General features: G+C 39.1%; 2 protein-coding genes across 3 annotated transcripts; one reads left to right on the forward strand and one right to left on the reverse strand.

Moving 5' to 3' along the window:
• The first annotated feature begins 6,611 nt into the window (after positions 1 to 6,611).
• On the forward strand, positions 6,612 to 9,995 carry LOC144031565 (uncharacterized). Its single transcript, XM_077538887.1, has 5 exons — positions 6,612 to 7,269; positions 7,677 to 7,972; positions 8,136 to 8,246; positions 8,351 to 8,421; positions 8,599 to 9,995. Exons 1-5 carry the CDS (start codon positions 7,058 to 7,060, stop codon positions 8,605 to 8,607), a joined length of 699 nt encoding a protein of 232 aa, XP_077395013.1. The 5' UTR covers positions 6,612 to 7,057; the 3' UTR covers positions 8,608 to 9,995.
• Positions 9,996 to 11,881: 1,886 nt separating this feature from the next.
• LOC144031048 (uncharacterized) lies at positions 11,882 to 18,364 on the reverse strand. Of its 2 annotated transcripts, none has more exons than XM_077537769.1 (6): positions 18,057 to 18,364; positions 16,962 to 17,196; positions 13,396 to 13,586; positions 13,214 to 13,307; positions 12,902 to 13,086; positions 11,882 to 12,765 (listed from the first exon to the last, which is right to left on the reverse strand). In XM_077537769.1, the coding sequence occupies exons 2-6, from the start codon at positions 17,144 to 17,146 to the stop codon at positions 12,557 to 12,559; spliced, it is 864 nt and encodes a 287-aa protein (XP_077393895.1). In that variant the 5' UTR covers positions 17,147 to 17,196; positions 18,057 to 18,364; the 3' UTR covers positions 11,882 to 12,556. The 2 variants fall into 2 exon arrangements, with proteins under 2 accessions (XP_077393895.1, XP_077393885.1); XM_077537759.1 differs by having other exon boundaries at positions 16,962 to 17,224; positions 18,057 to 18,362.
• Between the last annotated feature and the right edge of the window lie 3,557 nt (positions 18,365 to 21,921).

Here is a 21,921-nt window from a genome sequence, read left to right on the forward strand (position 1 = left end):
CCGGCGCACCGTGGTGCTAGCTGGTTGGCCGCGCACTTAGTGACGGATTTCCCCATCTGCGCGTGTTTAGTGAATTAGGTGCTCCTGGATTGCTCCAATTTTACCGGTTAGCGGGGTGCAAAGGCGACATAAACCTTTAGTGAATAGGCCCCTCAGTGTTTTCACTAAACCTGCTTTGTGAAATACATCCATGGTAATCAACAAATTCAATCAGGACAAATGGACTCTTCGTTTGTTGAAGTTTTTTTTCTTTCTTATTTTAGGAAAACATTAAAAAATAACCTAGGCAATTATGCCTATGGCCTATATGCACAATTCACTTCCGCATTCGCCGGACGAGCGCACCCGCCCTTCCGGTGCAGGGAGACTTCAGCGGAACGTACTGTTAAAGTGGTGGAAAACTCCAATCCTAAATCCTTTTAGCCCACTCAAAAAGAACAGGGGCCGCTCCTTGCTATAACACATGTCTATCAGAATTTTAAAACTACTAATTAGATCTGCCAGAATCGTAATTTTGACAGCTTAAGCGACTTATGAGACTTGTTCTTGGTGTTTTGTCGTGTGGATGAGTTTGATGTTTAGTCTACTTAGTTATGTATTTATTTATCTCTTTATTCACTACTTGTTATTTACTGATGTAAAATGTATTTACTTGTAAAAAAAAAACAAAAAACAAAAAAAAACCTGTATCGCACTTCAAAATGTTTGCTTTGTTCTTGTTTACTGCAAAATTGATGTTTATGTTTACGTACAGCACTTTGTATACAGCAATGCCTGTTCTTAAAGCTCTTTATAAATAAAGTTGAGTTGAGTTGATTAATGTTAGGTTATGGTGAATTCTGTTGTATTCTTAAAAAAAAAAAAAAAAAAGAAGCAACTTTTAGCATGGTGAAAAAATGACAGCATAAACAGTATAATGTTGTAAACTGGGTTGTTGTTGTTACTTATTGTTATTGTGTTCTGTTTACTATGCTGCCTTTTACTTGTGTACAATATGGATGCCTTGTTAAATTATTTTACATTACAATACTTTTGTTATTTTGCATTACATTATACTATTTTGTTGCATGATATGTGACATGGCATTTTATATTGTGTTCCATTACATTATATTATGCTACCGTGTTGTTACATTAACCTTAAGTTTATTAGGCTACTTAACATCACATTGCGTTATGTTACATTACCAGCACTTTACAGTATGTTACATTACAAAAAGTGCCCGCAGGTCCAGCACACACACAAAAAAAAATAGACACATTCCTCCAATTAACACAACCAAATAGTTTGTTTTGTACATAGTGTAGTTTAGTGATCGGCCATGTAAATAGCAAAAAATAGTAAAGTGCACCATAAGTACAGTTACTGGAACTTGAACCCGGGTCGTCTGGTCGGAAGACGAGCGTGAGCGTCGTTAACAGGCCAGTAATTATTTTAGCGTTGGCTACATGTTTTGCAACATCAACCAAACTATAACCTCACCCTCTTCCTAACCCCAGCCATGAGTGTCCCATGTGAAGACATAAGATGTACCACCTCACTGAAGAAGTGACGACCAGTTCCCAATAGTGATGACGAATTGACATCAAGAAGGAGCATCCATAATAGAGGACCTATTTTAATTTTAATGCACCACACGCACACACTTGTATATACACTGGGTGGGGCCACATTCACGGTGTAAGGGTAGAGCTCGCCAGTCGGCGAGGTGGCGGACTCAGTAACAGGGTTAAGTGTCACTAGCACGCTGGCGTGACGACCGGGGCCTCTTCCCACCGGGCTCGGTGTTCTGGTGTTCCGCCTCTCCCCCGGTGCTTCCTCCTCTGCTTCCCCCCTCCCGCCGCTGTGTTCCTTTCGCACGGCTGGAGGTGGGGTGGGCACGTCTTCCCTCCCTGCGCTGCTGCCCGGTGCCGGTTTCCGGGGGTCGGGGGGGGGCTCGTGGGGGGCGGGGTTCGCGGGGGGTTGGCGGTGGTCGGGGGGGGTGGGTGGGGGTTTGGGTGTTGGGGGTCGGGGTGTGTTCGGGGGTTTGGGGGCCGGGGGTGGCGGGGCCTGGGTCGTGGCGGGTGGCGGGTTTGGGTGGGGTGCGGGGGGGTCGTGGGGGGATGGGGGCTGGGGACCGGTGGGGCGCTGTGGGGACCCGCCGGGCCTCGTCCTGCGGCCTTGTGCTCGGGGGTGTGGGCCGAGGCTGGGGTGGGGGTGTTCCGGGCGTCTGGGTCGGCTCGCCGACCGGTGTCCGCTCGGGTGGCTTGGGGGTGGCCTTGGTGCTGCCGCGGCCTGGGGATTTCGGGGGGGGGGGGGGGGGGGGGGGGCGGTGCTCGCTTTGCTGGACCGCGGTTGACGGCTTCTTTCTTTGGTGGTGGTCCTTATGCATGCCAGATCCATCGCACCAGCATCTACTGAAACTCAAACAGAATTTGCCTCTCCCTCCCACAGCCCCTTGAATCAGTGGGTGCTGGTGTCTGTGGATCTCACTTTGCTTTATCTATCCTTCCCTCCTTCCTCTCTTTAGTTTTTCCTCTGGTCACTTGGGATCTCAATTTATTGGAAGTTTGAGGTTTCTGGGGTTGGCATAAGACTCTGGTTTTGTAACCACGCAGGAGGGGTTTGGTTGGTGCTGGATTTCACTTTGATGGATTGGATGTACTGGCTTCTATGGATCTCACTCTGCCTCATCGATCCTTCCCTCCTTCCTCTCTTTAGTTTTTCCTCTGGTCTCTTGAGATCTCGCTAATTTGTTGGAATTTAGAGGCTTCCGGGGTTGGCGTAAGACTTTGATTTTGTAACCATGGGGAAGGCAGGAAGTGTTTGGTCGGTGCTGGATTTCACTTTGATTTATCTTTCTTTTCTCTTTATTTTTTTCTGACCTTTTCTTTGGTCTCCTGACCATTTGAACCTCACGACTCTGGCAAGATTCTGAAGTACCTGGTTAAGGCGAAGGGTAATGGGATATTTATAAGGTTTTAGGTGAATTAATGAGTATAAATTTATACGTATTTGCACGCACGCGCACGCACGCACGCACACAAACAAACGCACGCACGCACACATACACACACACAAAAAAAAAAAAAAAAAAAACACAATGATGATAAGACGTTGAATCGGTAAGACTACCGAATGAACAATTCTGAGCTCTTTTAAAAAAATAAAAAATAAAAATAAAAACATAATAGGGGACCTGCTGCGGAATCCACTCCATTTGGTCCTATTTTCCTTCAGGGTAAAATGACCAATATGGTCGTATCGGTTGGTTCGTATCAGGCAGATGAACAAGGGGAACTAGGGCAGAGCACAGGACAGGACAGGACAGGACAGGAGAACGGCAGTAACTCAGGGAGGAAAAATAACAACAATGAACCAACCGGAGCTCAACGGAAAACAGGTTACTAAATACACACACTAATTGACAATGACTAGACACAGCTGGGCAAGACACAAGTGGCAGGGGAAGCTGATTGGTACACTGGGAAGGGAAGACACAGGCAGGTGGACAAGGTTAACAATAACGAGACCAGGGGAAACAAACAAGAAACCAGAAAAAGAAACATGACAAACTGAAAACCAGAAACAAAAACAAAGCAAACAAATGACACAAAACCCAAATCATAACAGATGCATTGTTATGTTACATTATATTATATAATACATTGTGTTGCATTACAATATGCTGCTATATTGTTACAATATGTTATCATGTTACACTATACATTGCGTTATGTTGTTTAACATAACTTTATCCACCTGACTTTATGCTATATTACTTTTCGTTATGTTGCTATATGCAAATATCAATATCACGATACTGGCCCATGCAATATGCATATCTCAGAGATATGCAACAAGTTTCATACGGAACTGTATGCTTTTATCTGAATTTGACCAGTCAGATGCAAACTTAAATGTGCATCACCATCCAATAGTTGAACATTATCAAGGATAATTACAAATAATTATCGAATAATTCATTGAGTTTGCTTATTTTGCCACATGAACAAATGTTATGCTTTCATTCGATAATAAAAATGTAATTTCATTCGGTACATATTAATTATCACAATAATATCCATATCGCAATTTTCAACAACTATATCACGTATCACGTTTTTGCAAAATTGTGCAGCCCTACGTTACTGTATGTTGGGGTATAAGTTATGCTTAAAAGAAAAAAGCAGTATTGACTGTAGTAAATTCATTCATTCAAAGATACGCTGTTATGTTTGTGTTGTGTTCTTGTGCATCTTATTAAAAATGAAGCACAAGAAAAATAATTAAAATCAGCAACATTGAATGGTCAGTTGAAAAACTAACAAATAGCTTATTTTATGTTCTGTCAGGTGTTTGGTTAGGTTTAGTTGTGTTTCATTCTGATGCATTACAGTTTGCATTGTGTTTCCTTGTGTTATTGCGTTTACAATGCATTATGTTATGTTGCAATGTTATGTATATGTTATACTGACTATGCTTCAGGACATACATTTATTTGTGTTATATTGCACTGTGTTGTGTTATGATGTGCCACATATATATGCTATGGAAAAAAGAAAAATATTAGAAAATGAAAAAATTACATCAGGATACGTTACGTTATGTAATGTTATGTTACCTTTTTTTGGTTGTGTTATGTTGTGTTCAGCGGTGTCAATCTGAAAGGGAAACGGGGAAACTTGTCTTTGGGTCACAAGCAAGTGGGCATCATCATCCCCAATCCCCATTATTTTGGTTTCTGTGTGTGTTCATGAAAAGGTACTAGGAATAATTAAAAGTGAGGAACATTAGTAGTTGAAAGTTTTGGGGAAAAAAATCAATCAAAGTAGAGGTACAGTTAAAAAAAGAAAAAAAAGAAAAAAAAAAGGAAAAATAATAGCCAGATGGGGACATTTTCTATGCAGGACGTCGTGTTTGATACATCACATAACCAATCTTACAAGAGGCGCCTAAGCCTACCGGCCATGTCCAGATGTTTGATTCGTTAATTAAGTCTCCATGGTAGTTAATCGCTGTGTTTTTTGTGTGTGTGTTTGACAACAGAAGGATTGTAGACGAGGACGACCCTGAAGAAGGGATGTGTGATGTTTCTGTGCGTATATGCTTGATGCAGAGGCTACATTTCATCTATAAGATGGACCAAATTTCCCCCGAAAGTAATAATTTGACCAAAGCTCACATGTAACTTTTGCTGTAACTCGATAATAACAAAAGGCATCCTGTCTCCCTCTAGTGGTGAAATGTGTAACCGCACGTGGTACAGTAAACGCATGCAGGGGCTACACCCGATATGCGAAAATCTACAATATTGGTATATGCGGAGGCTATATAAAATATTCTGATAGTTTTATTTTATTAATCATTAACCAAACTTTTTAAAGTATTGGTTTGAACCTGTTCCCACGCTCTCGCTTCCAAGAGTTCATATTTGACACTAATTCTCCAAAACAGAGGCTAAGTGTGTTGGCCTCAAGCCGTTTATTTGTCACTGCTAGAATATTATTGTTAACCTGTCACACAAAACAAGAGATTTAAACATTGAGGGCTCCATTTTAAAAGACAGCACGTGTACGCTCTCTGTAAAAAGGGGTGAATCTTGATTTTCGTGCCAGGGAAAGTCATGATTGTAACAGTGCAAACGCCCGTTCTTACTGCGCATGTCTGCAAATGGATCAACAGGAAGAAAACTCAAACCATATGTAAAGTTAGACTGCGCTTTGTGCTAGACTTGAGCTGGGCATGAAAACAGGGTCCTCAGACTTTCACGGTTAGTTGATTTGGACCATCATTTAATCTATAATGATAATCCATTCATTTTAAAGTTTCATATTGCACTTAAAACTGTTTTATATAGGGTATTGTTTGTTGAGAAGTTCCTATTGCGATAAAAATACAATTTTTCTAACATGGCAAAAATATTGATGAAAATATGTAAATAAATAATAAATAATAATAAATAATATCATGATCATTCCGATTTGCTTAACGGTAAATGTAGACAATACGTTTGATTGAGGAACATATTATTAGTGCTGCAAACGAGGTATATGATGAAGAGGAGGGAACCCAGGAAAGATAGTTGGGGCAGCCCTGTCGTGACTGTGAACAGCTGGAAGGTGAATGATTGAAATGGAATAAACTTTACATTCATGCTGAGTTCTGACTGTCACTGGCATTGAACATTACGCAGTAGAAATGTGGTTTTAGTCAACAGTGTTGTAAAACTACAAGATGGAAATGCTTTTTCCATACAATTTTAAATTGGCTCTCATTATACTGTATCGAGCCTCCACATACCTGCGGTTCGGCACATATAGGGAATCGCATGTTTGCGTTTGTTTTTTTAAACTAGAACTTGTCTCATGAAACATTTGGAACAAGGCATTATCTGTCAGCACATTTCAAATGTTTTATAGTGATATGTTAATGTGACATCAATTGTAAATTGGATCAATATAGTCGTTCGCTTTGGGCATGTTCTATTCTGTGCGTCACCTTCTATCAGACGCCAAGAAATGGAAAAACAGTTCTGTTATGAGACTGGGGGTGGCGCTATGTGCCCATAAATGCAAATTTATGGCTCATAATCTCTATGATTTCAGCAGAGTCTCTAATCACTTTATGGTAGAGGTAAATCTCATTTTAAATTACACACACAAAACTTGAATGCCTAAAAAGTACCCACACAGTTTAGTGTTTAGCACATGGAAAAGGCCTCAGCTAATCTGTGACTTTAAGACCAAATGTGAAGGTTGGCCAACCATGTTTTTGAGTAGTAACAAATGGCACGTTATTATTATTATTATTATTATTATTATTATTATTAGTAGTAGTAGTAGTAGTAGTAGTAGTAGTAGTAGTAGTAGTAGTAGTAGTAGTAGTAGTAGTCGTAGTATTAATTTTTTTTCCAGGTTCTTAGTTTAACCCATAGCAACGCCCTTGACAACGAAAATGTTTTTCCTCTATCTTCGGAAACTACGTCATACAGGGGAGTTTCGAGGAGCGAGCTGCGAGGTTAAGTGTTGTTAGGGGAGGCAGACTGGTGATTGTCCTCTTGCGTTTGTTCGGTAAGATGACACGGCGCTGTGTGGCAATGTACTGTTCTCAGTCAAAACATAAGTTGTATGAGTGGCCGAAAGATAATAGGGCACGTAAATGGACCGCTTTTGTTCGCACGATGCGAATAAATTTCACGCCGTCGTCGAAGAGTCTTCTGTGTTACAAACACTTCGAAGATACCTGCTTTCGCAACCAGGTTGCATATGAGCAAGGATTTGCAACAAAGTAAGTGTGATTACAATCATTTTGGAAAAACGTGTGGTGTCTTGAAATTTCTGTACAGATGACTTTGTCAAAGCAGAGCTGCAGACTGTTAAGGAATGAACAATGGCAGCTAGCGACGTTAGCCGAAAGCTAACGTCTCGAGGCTAACCCCGATCGATGAGGTAGCTAAGGATAGACGTTAGCTACCTATTTATCCCTTACCAAATTAGGTTCCTACCTTATCCGTGTGTTCTGTTTGTTTTTCTCCAATTTTATCCATGATATTATCATAAAACGCATCAGTCTCCAACTGTCGGTGTATAAAAGCTGAATATGTGATACATTATTTTTTTAAAAAAACTTATAGGTTTCATTATAAACTCGTGAGCAAAGCATCTTTTTAGTGTCTTCTCACATTTATTCTGCAGGTTATTACTCAGTACAACTGCTGTCCCAACAATTCACCTCCCTCCACAAGCCCTTCACTTCCTTCCACAAGCCCTTCACCTGCCTCCACAAGACCAGCAGCAGGTTCAAAATCCACCTGTCCAGCGTGACGCAGCAGCTAACCGAGAAAGGAAGCAAGCCAGAGCTGAGGCTATCAGCTCCGCAGCTGCCTCCGAACAAGAGATGGCTGAGTGTGGGAGTCAGTTATTGCAGGATGAATCCTGTTCAAACAGCTATCAAGATGATGAAGTTGGGCCACCACATAGTGTGGATAAACGTAAGTTAGGTGGAGATGTTTGAATCACTATATACTTGCATGATTAAAATGTGTTGGATGGCCATGATACAGACATATTAAAATGGTGGTCACTGGTCCAATGATGACCATAATCATCAACATCCACTGACTCTAATCATGTTTATCTTTTCAATTTGTTCAGAGGTGCAGACATTGAAGTATTGTCCTCCATGTGTGAAATGTAAGAAAATCACCGGTGCAGATCAGCGCTCCATCGGTACACAATGCAACTTGGGCCAACCAGAACCCAAAGGTAAAGGGTTAGCATGTCACTGGTTGACACAGATAGTCAAGATGAGAGTGACATGAAAATGAACAGTCACCACATCCCAGACCAAGATGTGGAATATATTGCAGGAGAGGACAGCGATGAAGATGGGCCAAATTCATCAGATGGTGAAGTGACACGGCAACTTCGAAGAAATCCAGTAAGATTATCAGAATTATTTTCATTGTGAATGAGATTTACACAAATGGACATTTATAACCCCAAAACTGAAATTGGCCAAATTGACAAGAGCATATTGCTGTACAGAAAATCAACTTGCATTTTCAAGCTCAATTGATTGACATTTGATGTGTTCATTATTGAAATCTATTTGCAGGAGCAATGAAAGTGAAGACCTTCACAAGCAATGGAAGTACTTGGTGTTCGAGTCCTCCCTGATGAACCTCTTGGCCGTTTGTGTCCTTTGCAAAGGCACAAGCACCTGCTACCGCTGCGGGAAAGGGACACTGGTGAAGATCCAGACTGTTTGCACTGTTTGCGGGAACAACCACCAGCGGTGTAATCAACCCTTTGTGAGAAACCCGCCTGTATGAAACCTCCTCAGCTTAGCAATCCTCTTCAATTGACACTGGATGTTTGCCAAGCAAGGTTTTAAGAATATGCAGGTAAACATCAGGATGACTTGTTAGAAAGCCCACATTCTGAAATAGAGCGAATTAAATGCAATTATGACCTACACATAATGTTACACTTGTAGTGCTGTGTTTCATACAAAGATCCGGAGCCAGATATAAAGTCACATCATTTATTTTTGACGATTGACATGTAAAAAGGTACTTTCCCTCAACTACTTTGAAGACCCCTTTTCTTTTATCGCTCAGTTCCTTAGACCCCAATATTAGACTTGACAGAGGCATATTTTATTGAATTACATTTATAATTATTTAATTAAAAAAAATATGCAAGTTTCCTCCTGTAAACATTGTTTTTGAATGATTGATTTGGTTTTATTGAACATATAAACACATCACAAGTATAAAATACAAGTTACTCCCTAATGATTCGATCATAATAATATACTAAAGTTCTTCTTACTAACATAAAAGTTAAACAATATAAAATAAACAAAAAATGTTTATCTTACGTGCACAGATATATTAATATAAGTTCTAAGTCCTTATCCATTACATATACGCAAAGAAGAGAGAGCGAAAGTAAAGCCCTACATAAACAATAAATTCCCAAACATTAAGCATTGAACATATATGGGCACACATGCCCATACGCGCACATAAGTACATACACATATAAACATACATACAACACACAAATTTATTTACATTTATACCTGATTTACATATTTTTTATCATTATCTTTTAGTAATTGATTCACATTTTTTTCAGTTCAATTTCATAACTGTTCCACAAATTAATCCCTTTAACAGAAACACACATTTCCGTTTGTTCTTATTGTTTGTTTTTAAGTCACTTATGCCCCGTAACCCATAGCAACAGCCCTCTTTGATTTTGAATAACTTATGAATGCAGTGGCAAAGTTGGTTATTGTATACTTTGTACATTATTTGAGCTGTTTTAAATTTGACAAGGTCATAGAATTTGAGAGTATTTAATTTAATGAAGAACTAATTTGTTGGTTCTATATAATGTGATTAATTATTTACATAGCTCTTTTTTGTAATTTAAAGAGAGATTGTGTATTTGTTTTGTATTTCCCCATATTTTGACACAATAAATCAGGTATAGCAGTAATAATGTACAATATAATGTGTGCAATGATTTCTTATTCAGAATATCTTTGGTTTTATACTAAAGATACCTAGGGTTTTACATATTTTTAACATTTTCTACATGTGATTTCCAGCACAATTTTGCATCAATTACAACACCAAGAACTTTTATTTCATTTACTCTTTCAATTTCAATTGAGTCAACAATGATTTTGACTGGATGTCTAATTAGTCTATTCCCAAATATTATAAACTTTGTTTTATCTAAATTCAATGATAATTTGTTTGTATCAAACCAGTTTTAAAAAAAATATATATTTAGCTCTTTTTTTCCACAGTAGTCAGAAGCTGCCCCAGATTTTTTCCAGAGCAATATAAAGTTTTCGTCAGAAAATAGAACTTTTTTTGAATTTTTGGATATACAGCATGTCATTAATATATAATATGAATAATTTAGGGCCAAGCATAGAACCCTGGGGGACCCCATGGGTAATATTCAATTGATTTGATTTTGAATTATTGAAATATACATGGTTTCTATCATCTAAGTAGCTCTTAATCCACCTGTGGCAGGATGAGGTCATGCTCCCCCTGGTGGGAAGTGTGTGGCAATACCTTACATCCCTAGCCAATTGGTATTAGTGCGCTCCCTATATAAGGAGTCAGTTGGTACCTGCCCTCAACTTGCTCCTTGAAATGTGGCCGTAAACCGTTTCCCGCAAGCTGGTTTCTCCTTGACTCGGAAGCCGTTGATCTTTTGCAGCTGCGTCACTGCTGCTGCTGCATTGACAGCTTGCTGCCCCCTAGTGGCTATTTCGAGGCCTCTGTTGGTGCCCAATCTTCGGGACTTCAAAACATGGCTTTAGATGGCTATCACCAGTGTTTTAAGTGGGTCGGAACGCACCGGTACGGAGCTCCGGCACTTCTAAAAGTCTCCCTTGAGTGTTCCGGTACTTCTCAATGTGCAAAGACCGTACTGTCACAAGTCTGTCAGCGTTCCGGTACGCTTGACAATACATATTTTGATCCCAGAATTCTGTTCCGCCGAGGGCCGTTCGTCCACCGACTTACATATATCACCAAGCGCATGATGATTCCAGTTGTAATATACATCTGTGCTGTACGAGAGAAGCATGCTTCCGTCATTCATCTTGATGCTAGCCTAGCCCGATGCTAGTCGACCCCAAAGCGTGTGTACATTACAACCATAGTTCTTGAGTTAAGAAAATGTTAAAGGCCCGGTCTTTCGTTTTCACTCAGGAAAAGGCATTTTTAGATACAGGATTTAAACAGACAAACTACTTCTCAATTTACAGCTCTGGGCTTCTCTTAATGTGTGGTGGTGATTTTTTCCTAAACACCCTCCCCCAGCCTGTATTTTGCCATTTTGTGTTTATGTAAACAGCGGGATGTTTCAGGGGGGTGGCGTGTCGCAAGTGGGGCCGGGCGAATTTGTCGGCTGCGTGACGTCACTCCCGTGGCAACTTGACAGCGCGCACACACACGCATACCCATATATATATATATATATATAATGTGTGTGTAAATTGGGGGAGTGCCTGCACTCTTTCCACTCAAAACACTGTTTAAATGTTGAAATACGAATTGAGCATGACTGTCCTCAAATTGTTTTCCCCCTCCCCATTTTTCAAGGGAAGCAACACTGAAGTATGGTTTGTGGGATCAGCTTTGAGTAGACTGTGGAACAGAATTTCACCTGAGTTTGTTTATGCAGGACAAACTCTCTGGCGACAGATATAACTTAAGACAGGCTGCCATTTTTGCAGACACCATCAACATCAGTAGGTTTTCTTATTTTAGACTTCTGCACAGTGCATTGCGCTTATGTGAGATACAACTGTTTTTTTCTCCTTTCAGAGCCATCATTGAAAGGATTAGGGTAGAGGTTCGTATTGTTGACAACAGCCTGAATACATTTTTATTTACCATGAGAAGTTTAACAAAATTTGAATTTTCATCAAACTGAGTGAAAATGTACTTGTCATGTATAAATAACTTGTTAGTTAAATACCAGAGTTAACTACAAATAAAGGCCTGTCTGACACATCTGCAAGATCAAGAAGTCCTCAATTTCCAGGATGGAGTTGTCAAGTTTTGTGTCTCAGCTCTGCATGCCAGGTTGCCAGTATTGGAATCGGATGGGTTGTTGGATCCTGGAATGCTCACAGGGTGCCAGGGAGTTGCATTTATATGCTCATTATATTGGTTTATCAATGTTTAAATACAATTTGAAGAAGAAAAAAAAAGAAAAGAAAAATGTCACTATTGACACAAACATGACTATGATGTACTACTACTAATATACAACAACTCTTGTCCCTTGTGCCCATTTTATAACATATTGCAGGAAAAGGGATTGCCAATGTTTTGGCCTCAGGTGGTTGTCCAGTCAAGATTGCTGAGAACCTGCTGCCTTGTGCCTCTACAGCAGCAGATTGGTATGATGCAGAGAAAGGTTCATCCCTCACTAGGGTCTCCGGTTTTGAAACAGAACCTTTCATGACTAATAAGGGGAGACAACAGATTGAAAGACAATTTTCTGAGGCTTTTGGAGACATCACTGCTCTATTTGCTTGCATCACCAATGACAACCCTGACCCCTTTAATGGAGGCCAAGACAGAATCCATTCCCTTTACAGAGTGGATGTTATTCGCAAAGCCGGGGGTTCTGCACTTAAGGCAGTGGTCTGCATTTAGGAGCCACTGTCTCACACACGCTCCACACCCCACAAGTGAGCCACAACACGTACTGAATGTGGGCTCATCCATAATAGCTGCAAGGTTTAAAAAAGAAAAAGAAATCCTGATTAATTAAAACAGTCCATTGAACATTATGAAGTGTAAGTTGGCTAGAAGTTTAATTTCTCATTTGACAAGTACCCATGTTACATGCTAATATCTTGTACGTACCTTTGCAAACAAGGCAAGTAAAAACTTCCTCTACTGGATGTGCAAGTGTCTTTGGCACTTTATATTTGGCCATCTCACACAACTGAGTGATGCTGTTTGAGATTCCATGGAGGCTCTCGCAGGCATTCTTAAGTTCATTTATTTGTCCAGTCATGCCCTGCATATAACTGTCGTCGGCCCTTCGACTTGTGGGTGCAGAAAAGGAATCATATGAAGAACTGATATATAAATCCACATTTCTGTTTGTGCATATCGAAAGTACACCATGTAATGCATAACGTAGATAAAATAACACTTAACATCAAATATTACCTCATTTTGGCCCGTCGTCCATTCTGGAATTCCTGAAAATCACTTTCAGGGAAGACAAAGACCTTTCTTGAATTGTCCTTCCAATAGTGGATGCCTGAGGAGTCATAAAGAAATTTAAAACTTATTTATATTTAAAAGCTCAAAAACAATGAGAACCTGTCATGCCTAATATAACAACGTACTTCTTGTGGCCTCTGAATCAAGGATTTCATTACCCTGACTATCAGTCAGGATAATACCACACTCAGTCTCCAAAGCCTCCCCCACTTTTGCAGTGATGCCCTCAACAGTTGCCTCCGCTTGCGAGAAGCGTATCGTCACGGTTCTTGAGGTTGTCAGTTCTCCATGGACAACCTCTGCGACATGAATGGATCTACAAACAGACAGAACGACACTTGATTTCTCCCAGGGACCAAGTAGTCCAGTAGTTCAAAATTAAAAATCTATCAGAAAATAATTCCAAATAGTAGATCATAATTAGGTAACAAACCCTTCTGTTCCTTTTCAATGGTTGCAGATTGTCATATGTATTTATACTGCATACTGTTGTACGCTGTTTTAGATGCAAATGTTAATTGCATAATAAAGTCCACTCTAAAAACAGATTGGTCAATTCTACCAAAAAAGGTTCAATTTGACCAATCTAGCTGGTAGTTATGTGTCCGACAGATCCTTTGGTTAAAACAACCACTCTAGAATGGTCTTTTCAACCAATATATATATATATATATATATATATATATATATATATATATATATATATATGTGTGTGTGTGTGTGTGTGTGTGTGTTTGGAACAACTGATACGAATTGGTCATTTTTGACCAAGCTAGGAAATCGTGCACATCACAGGATCTTTTAAAAAAAAAAAAAAAAAAAAAAAACTAGAGCTGCGAGCAGCTATAAAGGACCCTCGCAACCCGGGCCACGTTTGGGTACTTGCACTTACTGGCATGTTGGGGTACAGTGAAATAGGAAACTGTCTAAATTGTAAATGTTTTTGCCATGCTTTGTGTTTGCAAAGGTTCATAGAAAGGCCAAAAATTATGCACACCAAATACAATTGTAGGTATTAGGCTGATAGGTATGCCTCCCAATATTTACACATCTAGCTGAATCATATAATCGGAAATACTTCATGAAAATGTCTCGAGGGCGCTATTGAGCCATTTATTACAAATTTCACAACAAATCTCTAAAATATTCATGTTCTTGAGAGGTCTGATCTGTGTGCAAAGTTTTGTGAGTTTTCGCCCATGTTTAGACTTTCAAAAAGCATTTTTCTTTGCAAACAATGCATCGCTACAGCAAAGGTGTGTGACAAAAAAATTTCAATAACTTTTCATCTTAAATATCTTAAGATAAAACACGCCAAAGAATGAAGACGATCTAATAAGTGTTATAGAAAATACGACCCCTATAAAAGGCCCCCAAAAATGGCTACAAATACCAAAGTAAATCAAAAAAATTCCTGTTTGGTTTAGCATTTGGCTACAGAATACAAGACTGGTCTTAGGCTGATAGGTATCCCAATTTTTACAAATCTAGCTGAATCATACATTTCCAAAAGCTTCATAAAAATGTCTACATGGCACTATTGAGCCATTTATTGCGAATTGCACAAGAAATCTCTAAAAATATTCATGTTTATGACAAGTCTGATGTGTGTGTAAAGTTTCATGAGTTTTCGCACGTTTAGACCAAAAAAAGGTAGCATTTTACTTGGCAAAAAATGCATCGCTATGGCAACGGCATGCGACAAAATAAACCAACTTTAGATAACTTTGCATCTTAAACATCATAAGAAGAAACACACCAACTTTGAAGACGGTCAGATAAATTTTGTAGGAGTAGTTTGTTAAAATATGACCCCTATAAAAAGGGCACAAAAAATGGCTACAAATCCCAACGTAAATCAAAAGGGCGGACTTCTTGTTTGGTTTAGCGTATGGTTCCAAGAGACTTTTTGTTTTTTGTTTTTTTGTACATTGTGGGCTCTTATGTATGCCTCCAAATTATCATAGCGCTAGGTGAAACGTACAACCAGTAATGCTTCGTTAAAGGGGAGTTTTTTTTAGCACAAAATGTGATGCCCGGCCCCTGGGGGACTTCCTGTTGGGTTTAGCACATGGCACCAAGAGACTTTTTTTTTTTTTTTTTTTGTACTTTGTGGGCTGTTACATATGTCTACAAACTTTCGTAGCTCTAGCTGCTTCGTACAACTGGGAATGCTTCATTAAGAAGGATTTTTTTTCCTTTGCAAACAAGTGCATGCCACGACAACAGCGTGCGACGAAATAAAAAGCTTTGAATAACTTTTCATCTTCAACATCTTGAATTTTTGGGGGTGTGATGAATCACACCAAGTTTGAAGATGATCAGAGAAACTCTGTAGGAGGAGTTCGTTAAAATAAGACCCCTATGAAATGGCCAAAAAAATGGCAACACGTTCCAAAGTAAATCAAAATGGTGGACTTCCTATTAGGTTTAGCATATGGTTCAAAAAGAGTTTTTTGTACCTTGAGGGCTGTTACATATGTCTTCAAATTTTGGTAACTCTAGGTGAAATGTACAGCCAGAAATGCTTCATCAAGTAAGAATTTTGAAACGCAAAATTTGATGCCCTGCCTCTGGCGGACTTCCTGTTAGGTTTAACATAGGGCACCAACAGACTTTTTTTTTTTTTAAGATCATAGTCTGTTACATATGTGTACCAATTTTCGTAGCTCAAGATTAAAAGTACAACCGGCAATGCTTCATTAAGTAAGAATTTTTAAACTCTTAATTTGATGCCTCGCCCCCGTCATATAGTATGTCAAAAACTTTTGATTTTTTACCATGATGTTGTCCCAGGTGTTGAGATGGTACAGCCCAAGTTTGAAGTCAATCGGGTTAACTGTGTAGGAGAAGTGGGCAAAAGTATGACCCCTGTAAATGGGCCAAAATTGGACATTCAAATATTCATACCTCACTTCCTGTCTATTTTAGGGTACACCTATCAAAGAGGTTTTTGTTCATCTGGATGTGCTACAGGTGCCACACATTTTCGTAGCCATAGAAAAATCGTAGCGGGACAGGGATCCGTTAAACCTATGTCGGGGGCACGACGGAGCCATTTTTCTGTTATGTATGGCGACTTTAAAATATCAAATTTTTCGCCAGGCCCGATCTGCGTGTAAAGTTTGGTGAGTTTTCGTTGATTTTTAGTGTCTCAAAAATGTGATTGTTTGCGGAAAAGAATAATAAAGACAGGAACAATAGGGACCTCGCAGCGGTCGCTGCTCGGGCCCTAAAAAACTCTGATTGTCACACCCACCTAAGTGTGGCAAAATTTGTTGTCCGCAGGGGCCACGCTTGGGAATCATTTGGTGACCTAACCCCCCATTCCAACCCATAATGCTGAGTGTCAAAAGAGAGGTAAATGGGTCCCATTTTTATAGTCTTATGTATGACCCGGCCAGGGATTGAACCCACAACCTCCCAACATGTCCAAACACTCTACCACTAGGCCATGTAGTTGGTCATGCCTGGTGATCTACCTCCACACATTTCCATTTTAAACACTATATTATTTTTAATATATTGTAATCATCATAATAAATAAATTTAGAATAGAAATAAATGATTACAATAAATATATTTCCAAGCCAATATGAGCTTAACCTACTAGAGTGGTAGTTGTTTCTTTTTTTCTTTTTCTTTTTTTTTTTTTAAAACCAATCCATTTTTAGAGTGTAGTAAGCTTTACCTTTGCAATGGTCTGAAAAAACCTGTTGGTCTTGGGGCTCCTACCAATGATCTTCCAGAACTCGAAGACACCAAAGGCGATGATAATGAGAAGAGGACAGGTGCTCTGTTAACAGGGGTCGCAGGAGTCATTCTTGGCCCCTCATCTCCATGCACCTCATAATGCCCGCGGTTGGTGAGGTTCATTGTAGAAAAAATCCCAGAGGCTTCTGGGAAAATGGCAGTGTTTGTGTCATCTGTAACATAAACACTGCCAGCATTGACCTGTATAATTGGATGGAAAGGAACAAATTGCATTTGAAATGAATTCTACAATACTTAACTATTTCGCGATTTACAGTTGTCATAACAGTACAACTCCTTTTCAAAAGGTCAGTTCTGTTTATCAGAAATAAATCTGAGCAGAAACCAAATTTGAAAAAATTGGGGGGAAATGGTGTTTAATTCATATCCTCCTGACTACCAGGGAAAAATATTGTCCAATGTTTATTTTGATATTCCCCAATCTTTGTGAAGTAACTGGAATACTGCAAAAGAAATGTTTGAAAAACAAAAATGTTATTTATTTTTAAGCTATGATGTGTCCACTACAGAGGACATTTTTTTAAAACTTTTAAATGTTAGGCTCAAATACAGTTAAAATAATTCAAACAATACTTTAATGTGTTCTTAAGAGTTTTATAGAAAACACGCTAACAACATTTAAAGGCTAAATTTGTTCCAAAAAAAAAAAAAAGTGTTATACACTTTTCCTCGTCACTAAAAAGTGCTTGCACTGAGCAAAGCCATTTTCTTTTATGATGCAATCAAAGGTCGCAAAGCCCACATTTGTTATCATAGGAAAGCTCTGAATGTCCGCTATAGATCACAAAAGGAGTTAAATTCAATCATATGCACTGGATGGGAGACATTCAGGTTTAAAAAAGGTCCACTACAGAAGACAAATTTGAATTGCTGGTGGTCAGGAGGTTCAGTGGGTAAACGAAAGCATTAGACCATAAGAAACAATATGGGCCCCATGCTAGCTAATAAACTAGCTCAAGTTCATTTAGTATTTACTCCCCACAAACATTAGTAGATAATCATGTTAACCCACCTGAAAAATCCTGCAGATCTCCTCTACGGTCATGTCATCTTCTCGCAGAGTAAAACGTTTCCCACCCCGAAACAAAATGTACGACTCCATCCGCGGAAGGAACTAACCCGCGCTGTGGAGGTGAGCAGAGGACCCGAGGAATAATTCAGAAAAAAACAACTTCTCTGGTCTGACTCTTATAGTCTGCGAATGAATCTGATAGGCTGCAGCCAAGCATGCGGGTAACTGATAGGTTGCTGAAACATGGCTGAAATGGATGAATCTGATTAGCTGCTGACCGACACATGGGTGAAACTGATGGGCTTTCTAACCAGTTGAAAGAGATGAAAGATTCCTGACACGGTCACATGCTGATTACATCAGACAAAGCGATTAAAGATTCCTGACATCACAGTCGCCGATTACATCAATTCAAAGAAAACATGTCAGACATCAGGCATTTGCAACAAAACACAGTCATGACAGGAAGTGCGTTTCGAGGTCCAATGAATTGGAGGATAGGCACCAACAGAGGCCTCGAAATAGACACTCGTGGCAGCAAGCTGTCACTGCAGCAGCAGCATTGCATTGACGTAGCCGCAAAAGATGAACGGCTTCCGGGTCAAAGAGAAACCAGCTTGCGGGAAACGCTTTACGGCCATATTTTATTTCCCGAGTTGTGCTAAATAAACACACAATAGAACATTGGATAAGGGCTCCTTTCCCGTTTTTCAGTTTTCTGTTTTTATTTCAACAAAAACGGGAGATGACTCGTTTCCCGTTATTTGTTCATATACATCAAACCAAAAAACGGAAATCAGTTAGTTGCCCGTTTTCCGTGTCCTTGCTTCAGAAGGAAAAATGAATGGCCGAAAAGTACAGCAGTGGGACTTTGTTCATGTCACGAGCAGTCCAGAGCACCCAGAGTCCAATGGACTAGTTGAACGTGCAGTCCGCAGTGCCAAACAGCTCATGGAAAAGTCACACAGCGATAGAATGGATGTTTTTCTTAATTTGCTTAACATCAAGGAACATCCCTCGTGACAACATGCTTGGATCACCTGCACAACGTCTCATGTCTTGTCAGACACGTTCAACCGTTCCTGTCAACAATAGTCTTCTAGCACCTGCCACAAAGAACACAAAACAGGTTGCTACACAACTTGGAAGAAAAAGACTTACTAAAAAAATGACACTATGATGCAACAAGTCGCCCGCTATTGCCGCTTGCAGGAGGTCAAGTCGTCCGGTTGCAGACCTCAAAGGGATATGATCTTGTTTTTGTTTTTTTGCACACACGGGAGGTGAGGATCAAATTGAGATTCATGTTAAAAAAAGCCGAACGATCTCTTTAAAAAAATAAAATCAATGATAGGAAAAAACAAATTAGATGTGTGTTTCTGTTAACTGTTAAAGGGGTTAATCTGTGGAACAATTATGGAACTGAATTGAAAAACTGAATCATTTGCTATGTTCAAATAAGAGTTTAAAAAATACAGCTCTACAAAAAATATATAAATCAGGTATAAATATAAAATGAATCTGTGAGTGTACTGAATATGCAGGAATAAGCATATTATATGCATATGCACTTATATGTATGTATGGGTATAAGCATCATGTATGTGCAGCAATTATTTTTTGGAAATGTATTATATTGTGATTAGATGTAGGGCTTTATTTTATCTTTTACTTTTTTTGTGTAAGCAATGGATAATGGTTTAGAACTTGCATTAATATCTGTGCATTTAAGTAAAGTGCATGTTGTTTATTTTCCACTTTTTCCCCTTCATTTGCTTTTTTTTTCCTATTTTAATGGTATTATTACTGTAAATATAACTAAATATAACTAAAGTTCTTGTACTTCATCCTACTCCCGTTGAACATGTTAATTATGACTTTGCTGATAATTTTTTTGCTTTTGGCTTTTATTTTATATTTTGTATTGTATGTTGAATAAACCAAACCATTTCTCACTGCTATGCATTATAATGAAAATGCTGTCACAGAAAGTGACGAAGGAAGGAATACACTCCTACTGCATCGTTTACCCCAGTTTAGCTATTCTGAGAAAGATATTGGTGAATGCTAGTTATGGTAAATCATGAAACAAATAATTCCAGGCAGATGCATTACATAAGAGTGTAACCCATATGTCATCCACAGTGTTGCCGGTAACGCGTTACTCAAAAAAGTTGCTTTCTAAAGTAACTAATAGTATAACGCGTTACTTTATTCTACAAAGTAGTCTGATTAAAGTTACTGTCCAGAGAATCAATGCGTTACTCCACATTTTCATGAAGAAGGCAAACTATCTCACTGTTGTAACAGTCACAAACAACTACTGCTAACTACGAAGATGAGGCAGAAGTCATTGATCACCACACTGAATTCAGCCATGGTCTGGTCATGAATGGTTTGCACATTCAAAACAAAAGTGATGATACTTTTACTACTAGTTTTATTAACCAACAGGCACACAACACAACAAAAAAAGTGTGCATTATGGACCATAAAAGTGGTAAAAAAATAATAATTTATTTCCATCCTCAACTGGTCCGTGAAGCATTATGGGATGAGGTCGTCTCCGCCCTCTCGCCAGGGGGAGTGACGTCAGACAAGTTACGTTTTCAGTAGGGGTGGAACAAAAAAACGATTCGACCGAACCATCGTTCGTCAAGGGGAGCTAAACGACCGTATCGGTTGCGAGTGAGGCTTTATGGTTTTCATAACAATAGCAAGAGTTCTGCGCCGTGCTCTACTTGTTTTGTTTACATTTCAGTAGCATCACCATTCAAGCTACTTCCGTGTTTCCGTGCTCGCGACACGGCGCGCGCGCGCGCAACGAGTGACAACATACAAATGGAGACAGTTAGCAGAAGCCGGTGCCGTACATCTCGGTATTTCCCATGGCTATCGAGTCCTCTCGGTGCACTTGTGTGTCCCGGGCCGGCGTTGGTACTGCGCGCGAGCCAAAAAGAATAACTCCCGTGACGATCCAATGCATGGATTCAAACGACACAGGTATGTCCCACAGCCAACACACCAGCTAAGCTAAAAGCACACTGCAAGTATCTCATTTCTCAGTTTGTGGCTCCCTGTCAATGTCTACAACTAGCATGAGCAGCAGATAGGAGAACTGAGACGTGCCCGCGATTACGACAGCCCAAAAAACAAAATATAAACAGTAGTGATTCTGTGGTCATCATCGTGTCTCAGATTAAAAAAAACAAAAAAAGATGTCATACATTAACCAAAAATGAAAGTGATGACAAAAGAAAAAACAATTGTTAAATACAAAAATTGTTGATTAAAAAGGGAAATGAACTTTTGGAAATATTTTTGCATATATTAAGTGGTTAAAATGTGTTTGATAGATTTATTGTTCCATAAGGTGGCTTCATATTTCTTTTGGCTGGACGGTAGGTTTATTTCATGTCTTAAATTTATGTTTCTGAAATACTTCACAATGTGCAAATATTCTGTTTAATTGTGTTGGTGTCTGTCTAAAGGTTAAATATTTATATTTAACATTAAATTATCAACCTTTTGTTTTCCTGATCCTTATTTTGAAGAGAAAAAAACAAACAAACCAAAAAACAATTATAACTGTCAATAACTACTAATAAATATTTAAACTGATACATGTGTACACACTGGAATAGCGGAACAAACAAACAGAGGAATTTAGGGGATTTTCATTTTCAACCTGGATAGATTTTTATTTTTTGTTTTATAAAAAGTATTTACGTTACAAGAAGTCAAGAGAGACTGCCTATTTTGTTTTTCATAAAAAAAACACCTTTATTTTCATGTTAAAAATGCACTTTCAATAAAGTATTTGGAACTCCGTTTCTACTGCATTATTTTTATGTTGAGATGGTGT

This window comes from Festucalex cinctus, chromosome 1, assembly GCF_051991245.1.
Source record: "Festucalex cinctus isolate MCC-2025b chromosome 1, RoL_Fcin_1.0, whole genome shotgun sequence".
NCBI lineage: Eukaryota > Metazoa > Chordata > Actinopteri > Syngnathiformes > Syngnathidae > Festucalex > Festucalex cinctus.